At 39.6% G+C, this 12,489-nt stretch overlaps 1 protein-coding gene across 14 annotated transcripts in view; it reads left to right on the top strand.

The window, feature by feature from the left end:
* Positions 1-12,489, top strand: part of ENOX2 (ecto-NOX disulfide-thiol exchanger 2) — a 270,889-nt gene that overhangs the window by 190,593 nt on the left and 67,807 nt on the right. For 2 of the 14 annotated variants that reach the window (XM_082445317.1, XM_082445316.1), the window contains exon 1: positions 4,346-4,409. The exons of 11 other annotated variants lie outside the window; for them this stretch is intronic. In XM_082445317.1, coding sequence (XP_082301443.1) covers positions 4,361-4,409 — 49 coding nt within the window. In that variant the 5' untranslated portion in view covers positions 4,346-4,360. Of the gene's footprint in view, positions 1-4,345; positions 4,410-10,802; positions 10,934-12,489 lie in introns of those variants that run through there. One more of the 14 variants, XM_082445320.1, reaches the window with a different exon arrangement.

Raw genomic sequence — 12,489 nt, 5'->3', positions numbered from 1 at the left:
TTGACCACAGAGCTTTGGGAACTTTCAGAGTTTATGCTTCTATTTTGTTCTTTCTCCATTCCCCCCTCCACCACCGACCATGCCATTAACCTAAAGAGCATGCTCATTACCTGAAATGCAATTAGTTGATTTGTTAAATATTAAGATTTATAGTTGAAAACCAGTACCTACAATATTTGGGACCTGACAGTAATATTAATGTGTCTGTTTCAAAACCAGGAAAAGAAATGTGAGGCTTAACAGGCAATTAGTGGAGATGTTAAAGTAGCTGATATATGGTAGTATTTTTTGTGGCCCAATTATTCTTTTGGTGCTTTTTAAAAATATTAATTAATTTATTTATTTATTTATTTTGGCTGCACTGGGTCTTAGTTGCGGCACACAGGATCTTCATTGCGGCATGCGGGATCTTTAGTTGGGGCATGTGGACTCTTAGTTGCAGCATGCAGGTTTCTTAGTTGCAGCACGTGGGCTTCTTAGTTGTGGCACACAGGCTTCTTAGTTGCAGCACGCGGGCTTCTTAGTTGTGGCACGCAGACTCTTAGTTGCAGCATGTGGACTCTTAGTTGAGGCATGCAGACTCAGTTGCAGCATGCAGGTTTCTTAGTTGCGGCATGCAGACTTCATTGCAGAATGTGGGCTTCTTAGTTGTGGCATGCGGACTCTTAGTTGCAGCATGCGGACTCTTAGTTGCAGCATGCGGGCTTCTTAGTTGTGGCATGCGGACTCTTAGTTGCGGCACGTGGGCTTCTTAGTTGCAGCATGTGGACTCTTAGTTGCGGCTTGTGGACTTCTCAGTTGTGGTATGTGGACTTCTCAGTTGCGGCATGCATGCAGGATCTAGTTCCCCGACCAGGGATTGAACCTGGGCCCCCTGCATTGGGAGCATGGAGTCTTACCCACTGGACCACCAGGGAAATCCCTGGTGTTCTTTATCTAAATGTTAGGTGAGGAAATATGGAATGAATGTGATGATGCAATCCTAAAGACTAAGACTAATGGCCACAGTCAGCCATTCACCCTAGACCAGAGTAATATGAGTTCACTGGTATCTCAGAAGCACAAGAAACCAGGAGTGAGAAATTATGGACCTTAGTGTGGAAAAGCCCAAGAGAGACTCTCTAGTACAGCTAGCCACTGCTCTTACTGACTGAGGAAGCCCTCCAAGGTTCCCATGGTGGAGCCTGCTGGTTTTCCAGGACCCCTACATCTGACTTCAACCTATTCTCCTGGCTCACATTCAGCTAATAACCTTGAAGTGACAAGCACTATCTCTGAGGTTCCTCAACTCACTGGTGCCAGCCCATCCTGAAATAACAAAGGAGGCCCCTGGCTCCAGCTTAGGGAAGTGGGAGGAGAGACCCTCACATGGCAGCTGAATGGTTTCTTTCTTAAACAGAAAAAAAAAGGAAGGGAAAGATAAAGGAAGTGGGGTTAAATCATGACTGAGTACATGCTCTGTGTCTCAGGTTCTGTGTTCTTTATACTGTAGTGACAGGATATAGCTCAGTGGCTAAAAGTGTGGGCCCTGGAGCCATACTGCCTGAATCTGAATTTCACCTCCAGCATCAACTCCACCTGTGACCCTGGGCAACTTCCTAACTTCTTTGTGTTCCATTTTCTTTATCTGTAAATTGGGTCTAATGATAAATCTTACCTATCTCATAGGGTTGTTATGTGGATTAGATTAAATAATAATATAAAGCCTTGAAACAGTGTTTGGCACATAATAAGCATTTAATCAATATTAGGGATCAACATTATTATCATTAGCTTAGTACATGAAAGATAGGTATCATTATCTCTAACTGCAGGTGAATAAACGTGCTAAAGAGTTTTCAAAACTTGCCTAAAATCACACAGCTTGTAAATAATAGAGCCAAGACTTAATCTGAGATCTGTCTGGCCCCAAGGTCTGTACTCCTCCCGCTATACCCTGTTCCCTTCATAAATGTAGGGTATATGCTGTGAGTTCCTTGAAGAGATGTATGCCAAAACTTTTGGCCTTCTTCTTCCTCACTACACCCCCACTGCAACTGCCATCTGGAGGGCTGGCCTGGTGCCCTGGCATCTTATACACCTAGTTTAAAACCTTGAACATTCTTATAACTGCTCCAATATGGAGGTGGCTCTCTCCAAGACCCCTTAGCTTATAGACTAGAACAGTGAGTCTTCCAGCATGAGGGTTAGTTTGTGAAAGCACCCTCTAACCTGAGGTTCTCATCTGCATACCTTGAGGATCAAGCTACTTTTTCACACCCCCAACCCCACCACACTCACAGCTCATGTGAGAATAATTACCTACTATATGGGCTAGCATAAAAACCTTTCCCTTTCCCTTTTATTTTTTCTTTTCCCTCTCCTTCCCTCCCCCTCCCCAAGGAAGAATATATTATGGCATCCTGATCCCCTTGAGTGGCTCTTTGATCCATCCTTGGTAACACTCATAAGGAGATAAAGCCCTTGCTTGCCTGATAGCGTCATCTCTCTCAAGCCTCCTGGGAGCCTTGTCTTAAAGCCCCCGTCAATTCTCTCACCCTGCATAGCCATGATGCAAACTGTGGCGTCACTGCTGGTGACGTCTGTGATCAGAGAGAGAGATGCCCAGGGGCAGTGCCTTGCTCACAAACAATGATGGATTGTTAATTCTCAAAGAAAATGAAGAGGGATTCAAAATAATAACACTTACAACGCACAATATTACTTCCTGAGCAATAAATACCAAACAGAAGATAAACCCTTGAGCCCTAGGCTTAACATAGACCCAAAACATGAGTTATCCTGCTGTTTCCTTTCCCTTAGCCAGAGAACAGAAAATACAATGTTACTGAGTTCTAGGACACCCCATCCTGGCCTTGTGCCATAATCTTCCACAACATATACTTCTTGTATGTCTACTGTATGCAAGGTCCTGTGTGATATGCTGGAGATGGGGTTTTCTTCTGTGTTCCACACAAGCATTTTCTACACTCCTCTCTTTTCCTTTGTCATGGTGTTCCTAGTGCTATTTCCAGGACCACTCTCAAAACAGTACCCCATCAGCCTTCCACAGCAACTGGATTCCTCACCATAAGGATAATTTCTTTGGCGTGAAGCATAAAATTAACCTTGCTAAAAATGTTAATAGATTCCTGGTTGAGGATGGGAAGGGTGTGATCAGATTAGTCTTAGCACAGTGGCGTAAGGGTGTAGGGCATAAGCTGCAGAAGTTGGGATTGGCTGCACATGTGCTGGACAGGAAAGAAGTGTAAAGAAACCAGGAGTATAAGGCACCCTCCAGTAAGAACATATGAAAATTGCTACAGTAGAGCTGGGTTTCTTAAACTTGGCACTATTGACATTTGGGGTCAGATAATTGTTTGGGGGTGGGGGGTTGTCCTGTACGTTGTAGGGTGTTTAGCAGTATCCCTGAAGTCTATCCAGTAGATGTCAGTAGCACCTCCCCACTCCCAGTTGTGACAACCAAAGGTGTTTTCAAATATTACCAAACGTCCCTGGGCGGGAAGGTAAACTCAGCCCCCATTAAGAACCACTACAATACAGGACATGGGGAGCACCCATCTGTGATGATGAGCTCTATAGCCCCCCCAGCTCAAATATTCTATAACCTTCTGACTCCTTTAGTTTTGTATAGCATAGTGCTTAAGAGCATGAACTGTGGAGCCAGACTGCCTGGGTTTGAAACCCAGCTCCACCGCACGCTAATGTATGACCATGGACAGGTTGCTTAACCTCTCTGTTCCTGCTACCTCATCAGTAAAATGAGGATAATGAGAGGTCCTACTTCACAGGGTTATGAGTTTTTTTTTTTTTTAAAGAAATTCACGTTCTTTTATTTATTTATTTATTTATTTATGACTGTGTTGAGTCTTCGTTTCTGTGCGAGGGCTTTCTCTAGTTGCGGCAAGCGGGGGCCACTCTTCATCACGGTGCGCGGGCCTCTCACCATCGCGGCCTCTCTTGTTGCGGAGCACAGGCTCCAGACGCGCAGGCTCAGTAATTGTGGCTCACGGGCCCAGTTGCTCCGTGGCATGTGGGATCTTCCCAGACCAGGGCTCGAACCCGTGTCCCCTGCATTGGCAGGCAGATTCTCAACCACTGCGCCACCAGGGAAGCCCCGGGTTATGAGTTTTTAATTGATGTACATAAAGTGTCTAGGAGAATGCCTGGCACATAATAAGAATTAAAGAAGTGTTAACTATTATTAGTCTTGTTATAATTACTATCATTAATACTATCATTCACCATTTATCTAAGTCCTAGTACGTTCCAGAGTTCTGATGTCTCACCCAGGTTTGAACCACTATTTTCCTTCTGCAGAAATGACTAGAGAGCTAAATCCACGGTTCAGGACCACACAATGCCAAGAATTTTTAAATGGCTATGGGTCTATGAAATAGGCATTGCAGGTAAGCCCCACTTTGTACAATTACTGAGTTCTTACAGAGTTCACTTATTTAAAAGCCAACTTATTGGCACATACTTTGAGCTAGTCACTGTAGAATACACAAAAGTAAATGAGGTTTATATCCCCTGCCCTCAAGGTGCTAACAAATATAGCTGCTATATGCACATTTATTTTAGTAAATTTAATAACCTTACATTCTCAAAGTAATTCCAGTCGTTTCCTTCTTACCTATAAGGAATTTTTCTGTGATGAAAATTATCTCCCCATCTCCAGACTTATCTTTCTTAAAGTTAGTATTTCCGTAATCATGGTTCTCTTATATTATCAGCATGTTCAGATTATAATACCCCAAATTATCACCATGTTATCTTCTTCTGTCTCTCTCTCCATTTAAACTATTCAAAAGAAACGCACTGGGCTTCCCTGGTGGCGCAGTGGTTGAGAATCTGCCTGCCAATACAGGGGACACGGGTTCGAGCCCTGGTCTGGGAAGATCCCACATGCCACGGAGCAACTAGGCCCATGAGCCACAACTACTGAGCCTTCACGTCTGGAGCCTGTGCTCCACAACAAGAGAGGCCACGACACTGAGAGGCCCGCACACCGCGATGAAGAGTGGCCCCCGCTCGCCACAACTAGAGAAAGCCCTCGCACAGAAACGAAGACACAACACAGCCAAAAATTAAGAATTAATTAATCAATTAATTAAAAAAAAAAGAAATGCACTAAAATATATTTTATCTTAATACAACAACAGAATAGTATCCCATTCTAAATGGCTTGGCATCTGCTTCTGGGAAGAACAATGTCTGTGCAAGACTCGCTTATATATACTCATAGATTTCCTTATTAATTTGTTTAAAATTGTTTGCTGAACATCTCTATGTCAGACAAAGTTTCTACGCACTAGGAATAACAAAGAGGAGTTAAGAGACTGCAAAGTCTAGGAGGAGAGACAACCACAGAAAAAGGTGATAAAAATATAATGTAGTAAGAGCTGCAATAGTAATGTTTTTTTCTGTTTTGTTTTGTTTTGATTTTAAACATCTTTATTGGAGTATAATTGCTTTACAATGGTGTGTTAGCTTCTGCTGTATAACAAAGTGAATCAGTTATACATATACATACATCCCCATATCTCCTCCCTCTTGCATCTCCCTCCCACCCTCCCTATCCTACCCCTCTAGGTGGACACAAAGCACTGAGCTGATCTCCCAGTGCTATGCATCTGCTTCCCACTAGCTATCTATTTTACATTTGGTAGTATATATATGTCCATGTCACTCTCTCACTTCGTCCCAGCTTACCCTTCCCCCTGCCCAAGTCCTCAAGTCCATTCTCTACGTCTGCGTCTTTATTCCTGTGCTGCCCCTAGGTTCTTCAGAACCTTTGTTTTTTTTTAGAGTCCATATATATGTGTTAGCAAACGGTATTTGTTTTCCTCTTTCTGACTTACTTCACTCTGTATGACAGTCTCTAGGTCCATCCACCTCACTACAAATAACTCAATTTCATTTCTTTTTAGGGCTGAGTAATATTCCATTGTATATATGTGCCACATCTTCTTTATCCATTCATCTGACGATGGACACTTAGGTTGCTTCCATGTCCTGGCTATTGTAAATAGAGCTGCAATGAACATTTTGGTACATGACTCTTTTTGAGTTATGGTTTTCTCAGGGTATATGCCCAGTAGTGGGATTGCTGGGTCATACGGTAGTTCTATTTTTAGATTTTTAAGGAACCTCCATGTTGTTCTCCATAGTGGCTGTATCAATTTACATTCCCACCAACAGTGCACGAGGGTTCCCTTTTCTCCACACCCTCCCCAACATTTAATGTTTGTAGATTTTTTGATGATGGCCATTCTGACTGGTGTGAGATGATATCTCATTGAAGTTTTGATTTGCATTTCTCTAATGATTAATGATGTTGAGCATTCTTTCATGTGTTTGTTGACAATCTGTATATCTTCTTTGGAGAAATGTCTATTTAGGTCTTCTGCCCATTTTTGGATTGGGTTGTTTGTTTTTTTGACATTGAGCTGCATGAGCTGCTTGTAAATTTTGGAGATTAATCCTTTGTCAGTTGCTTCATTTGCAAATATTTTCTCCCATTCTGAGGGTTGTCTTTTCATCTTGTTTATGGTTTCCTTTGCTGTGCAAAGGCTTTTAAGTTTCATTAGGTCCCATTTGTTTATTTTTGTTTTTATTTCCATTTCTCTAGGAGGTGGGTCAAAAGCATCTTGCTGTGAATTATGTCATAGAGTGTTCAGCCTATGTTTTCCTCTAAGAGTTTATAGTGTCTGGCCTTACATTTAGGTGCATTTTGAGTTTATTTTTGTGTATAGTGTTAGGGAGTGTCCTAATTTCATTCTTTTACATATCGCTGTCCAGTTTTCCCAGCACCACTTATCGAAGAGGCTGTCTTTTCTCCATTGCATACTCTTGCCTCATTTATCAAAGTTAAGGTGACCATATGTGCATGGGTTTATCCCTGGGCTTTCTATCCTGTTCCATTGATCTATGTTTCTGTTTTTGTGCCAGTACCATACCGTCTTGATTACTGTAGCTTTGTAGTATAGTCTAAAGGCAGGGAGCCTGATTCCTCCAGCTCTGTTTTTCGTTCTCAAGATTGCTTTGGCTATTCAGGGTCTTTTGTGTTTCCATACAAATTGTGAAATTTTTTGTTCTAGTTCTGTGAAAAATGCCATTGGTAGTTTGATAGGGATTGCATTGAATCTGTAGATTGCTTTGGGTAGTATAGTCATTTTCACAATGTTGATTCTTCCAGTCCAAGAACATGGTATATCTCTCCATCTGTTTGTATCATCTCTAATTTCTTTCATCAGTGTCTTAAAGTTTTCTGCATACAGGTCTTTTGTCTCCTTAGGTAGGTTTATTCCTAGGTATTTTATTCTTTTTGTTGCAATGGTAAATGGGAGTGTTTCCTTAATTTCTCCTTCAGATTTTTCATCATTAGTGTATAGGAATGCAAGAGATTTCTGTGCATTAATTTTGTATCCTGCTACTTTACCAAATTCATTGATTAGCTCTAGGAGTTTTCTGGTAGCATCCTTAGGATTCTCTATGTATAGTATCATGTCACCTGCAAACAGTGACAGCTTTACTTCTTCTTTTCCGATTTGGATTCCTTTGATTTATTTTTCTTCTCTGATTGCTGTGGCTACAACTTCCAAAACTATGTTGAATAATAGTGGTGAGAGTGGACAACCTTGTCTTTTTCCTGATCTTAGAGGAAATGGTTTCAGTTTTTCACCAATGAGAACGATGTTGGCTGTGGGTTTGTCATATATGGCCTTTATTATGTTGAGGTAAGTTCCCTCTATGCCTACTCCTGGAGGGTTTTTATCATAAATGGGTGTTGAATTTTGTTGAAAGCTTTTTCTTCATCTATTTAGATGATCATATGGTTTCTATCCTTCAGTTTGTTAATATGGTGTATCACATTGACTGATTTGTGTATATTGAAGAATCCTTGCATTCCTGGGATAAACCCCACTTGATCATGGTGTATGATCCTTTTAATGTGCTGTTGGATTCTGTTTCCTAGTATTTTGTTCAGGATTTTTGCTTCTATGTTCATCAGTGATATTGGCCTGTAGTTTTCTTTCTTTGTCACATCTTTGTCTGGTTTTGGTATCAGGGTGATGGTGGCCTTGTACAATGAGTTTGGGAGTGTTCCTCCCTCTGCTATATTTTGGAAGAGTTTGAGAAGGATAGGTGTTAGCTTTTCTCTAAATGTTTGATAGAATTCACCTGTGAAGCCATCTGGTCCTGGGCTTTTGTTTGTTGGAAGATTTTTAATCACAGTCTCAATTTCAGTGCTTGTCATTGGTCTGTTTATATTTTCTTTTTCTTCCTGGTTCAGTCTTGGAAGGTTGTGCTTTTTTAAGAATGTGTCCATTTCTTCCAGGTTGTCCATTTTATTGGCATAGAGTTGCTTGTAGTAATCTCTCATGATCCTTTGTATTTCTGCAGTGTCAGTGGTTACTTTTCCTTTTTCCTTTCTAATTCTATTGATTTCAGTCTTCTCCCATTTTTTGTTGATGAGTCTGGCTAATGGTTTATCAATTTTGTTTACCTTCTCAAAGAACCAGCTTTTAGTTTTATTGATCTTTGCTATCGTTTCCTTCATTTCTGTTTCATTTATTTCTGATCTGATCTTTATGATTTCTTTCCTTCTGCTAACTTTGGCGGTTTTTTGTTCTTCTTTCTCTAATTGCTTTAGATGTAAGGTTAGGTTGTTTATTTGAGATATTTCTTGTTTCTTGAGGTAGCATTGTATTGCTATAAACTTCCCTGTTAGAATTCCTTTTGCTGCATCCATAGGTTTTGGGTCATCATGTTTTCATTGTCATTTGTTTCTAGGTATTTTTTATTTCCTCTTTGATTCTTCAGTGATCTCTTTGTTATTTAGTACTGTATTGTTTAGCCTCCATGTGTTTGTATTTTGTACAGACTTTTTCCTGTAATTGATATCTAGTCTCATAGCGTTGTGGTTGGAAAAGATACTTGATACAATTTCAATTTTCTTAAATTTTCCAAGGCTTGATTTGTGACCCAAGGTATGGTCTATCCTGGAGAATGTTCCATGAGCACTTGAGGAGAAAGTGTATTCTGTTGTTTTTGGATGGAATGTCCTATAAATATCAATTAAGTCCATCTTGTTTAATGTGTCATTTAAAACTTGTGTTTCCTCATTTATTTTCATTTTGGATGATCTGTCCATTGGTGAAAGTGGGGTGTTAAAGTCCCCTGCTATGATTGTGTCACTGTTGATTTCCCCTTTTATGGCTGTTAGCATTAGCCTTATGTATTGAGGTGCTCCTATGTTGGGTGCGTAAATATTTACAATTGTTATACCTTCTTCTTGGATTGATCCCTTGATCATTATGTAGTGTCCTTCTTTGTCTCTTGTAATAGTCTTTATTTTAAGGTCTGTTTTGTCTGATATGAGAAGTGCTACTCCAGCTTTCTTTTGATTTCCATTTGCATGGAATATTTTTTTCCATCCCCTCACTTTCAGTCTGTATGTGTCCCTAGGTCTGAAGTGGGTCTCTTGTAAACAGGATAGTAATGTGTTTAATGAGCTAATGGAACACTGTAAATAAAGGGGCTCTTTGCGAGGGAGTTTAGTGTGATGCATAAGACTGTGGGCATTGGCGTCAGAGCTGTCTGGGTTTGTATTCCTGTTCTACCACTTATTAGCTGTGTGATATTGAGCTGATTACTTAAACTCTCTGTGCCTCAGTTTCATTATTTGTATAATGTAGTGCAATAATTCATATATATGCTGTGTCTGTCTGTAGACTTTGAGCCCTTCATGGCCAGGACTACTTCTTCATTATCATCTTAACTATTACCATGTTATTATTCCCACTTACCAAGTGCTTAATATGACCCAGAACCCATGCCAAATTCTTCACCCACATTATCTAATTTAATCTTCAACAAACTTTTAAGGTAGATACTATCATTTTCCTAATTTTTTAGCTTGACATTTTTCTCATCAAACCCAGTTCTTTATTCAGAGCACTTATCATAATGTATAATTATTTTATATTCATTTGTATTTTAATATCTCCCTCCTGCACTAAGGTGTTAGCTTCATATGACCGAGGATGAGGCCAGTTTGACTCACAACAATGTTGTCTTCAATATCTAGAATGATGCATGACACATAGAAAATGTTCAATGAACTTACACTAAATATGAAAGGAAGGCTGGAAGGCAGGCTGTCAAATAGAGGAGAAAAGAAAAGAGCGAAATAATGATCACATTACAGTTACTAAGTAGTAGAGCTAGACTGTGGTACAGAGCCATCTGACTCCCAAACCCATGCTCTTGATCACTAGGCAAGATTACTTCCTACTCTTGAGAGACTTTCAATAGATGTTTGTTGAAAAAATCCTCTCCTCAACTTTGTACAATACTGTGTAATAAAGTTATAGCAAGCATAAAAACCAATGGATGTAAAACTGAACAAAAGAAAGAAAATTATAGGGGAGTAAACTGTCAGAGAAGAAGAGTTTATGTCTCAATAAAATATATTTGGCAAGATGGCACCAACATACTGAACTTGTTTCAAAGGAAATAAGGGAAACATTTGAAATAATTAACTCCACTACAGGATGAGGTGTATCACAGAATGTGTGTGTGTGTGTGTGTGTGTGTGTGTGTGTGTGTGTGCATTGTCTTCAAGATCAAATAACTTTGACAGTAATTGACTACTTAATCAGTGAAGCATAAACAGTGTAAAAATAAACAGATGGCAGTAGTGATTTGATAGTTATGGGGTGATACCAGCTTAAAGTGGATGTTCACTTTCCAATGTTTTATTTTTTTCGTGCTAATGAACTCTTGTTCCAAAGTGCCATATCTTCAATCAGCTTACCTAGAGGGCACTCATTTACAACCACTCTACAACTTGCGATGTCTTGAGGAGTTGCCACACAAGCAGAACAATAGAACCAGCATAGCAGGACATGATCTACAGACTTGGGTGAGGTATTTTGAATACCATTTGACAACCACTGGCACTTACCTTCTGAATATTCTTGGCTGCTGCCAGTGAGTATAGGACTCATGGGAAAATGAGCAATTTCTTCCTTTAGTGACATAGGACTACTTTTATAAAACACCTAAAGAAATTGTTAGATGTGCATTTTTAGTCTGAAAAGTGAATCAGGACTTACCTTTTCCACCATTAAGTGATAATTCGTAACAGATGTTTAGCACAGCATGTTTTGTTAGTACAGACCTTAAATCCAGATTGCTGCCAGAGATGATCATCTGGGATTTCTCTTTGAAAGTAAAAATTTACAAGCTTGCTTATATATATGACTGTGCCTATATGGGGAAAAGATTATAGCTAATAAAATCAAACTGAATTATTAGTTGGGTGCATCTATCCCTGGTTATAACTCTAAATAAATTTCTACATATAAATTCAGTTGTCCTGGAGAGTGAATCAGTTTAGCAATTGTACCATCCCTTTTAAGATGGCATCCCAATTTATCATTCTGAAAAGGTATACAAATAATCAATGAGTGTCATTGCATAGATTGCTTATTGTGCCCAAAATCAATGTAAGTTGATTTTCTTTATTCATTCATTCAAATATTTCTTGAATGCCTACTTCATACCAGACACTAAACTAAGAAATGGGGAAACAAAGATGCCTAAAACCCAGTCCCTGACCTAAAGGAGCATGTAGGCTAGCAGAAGAGAGACATGTATCCAATAACTATAATTCAAGGCAGTCAATGGTAAATGTTCAGTTGTTCTTGCTTCCTGGGATGCTCCTCAACCCTAATCCTCCATTCACCACCTAGAGGAAAATCCTGTCCCTCCTTAAAGATTCACTTCAAATGATTCTTTGCCAGTGAAGGCTTCCCTGACTATTCCTCATCTCCTCCACCTCTCAACCCCAAACACATATGTCCAAACCCATTCCAGAGATTTCATTACTCCTTCTCTGTTCCCATAGCACTTTACTCATAGTTTTGTTACAGTACTTATTATAATGATTTGTATTTAGTTGTTTATATGTCATGCCTCTCATTGTATTGTGAGTTCTTCCAGAACAGTAAATGAATTTTGTTCATCTCTATATTCCTAGTCACTAGCACAGAACGTGGCATATACTAAGACTCAATAAAAGTTTGGTTTGGGGAGAAGTGAGAGAATAAGCAAAGATGAAAATCAAATTCTACATAAAATATTATGAGAACACATAGGAAGGAGTAATTAATTCCAGTGAGGTAGCTTCACAGACAAGGTGGCATTTGAGACAACCCTTGAAAAATGAGTAGGACTTGACAGGTGGAGATGGGTGTTGGGGGAAGGGAGGGTGATGAGAAGGGCATTTAAAGCAGAACTCCGTAAGGATTTAAGAACCGAGTTCATTGTAGCGAAATAATGCTGTTAATTAGCATGTTCCTTATCTGTTCATTGTAAACAAGCCTAATAGGGACTCTACTTGCTAACATTTTAACAAGCACTGTGAATTAATATATAGTTTGAAAATAGTGATACTATGTTTTCCTTTAAAAAAAC

Source organism: Balaenoptera physalus (assembly GCF_965194825.1).
Source record: "Balaenoptera physalus genome assembly, chromosome: X".
NCBI classification, from domain to species: domain Eukaryota; kingdom Metazoa; phylum Chordata; class Mammalia; order Artiodactyla; family Balaenopteridae; genus Balaenoptera; species Balaenoptera physalus.
Note: the sequence above shows the minus strand (reverse complement) of the source record. Positions and strands in the feature narration are given on the sequence as shown.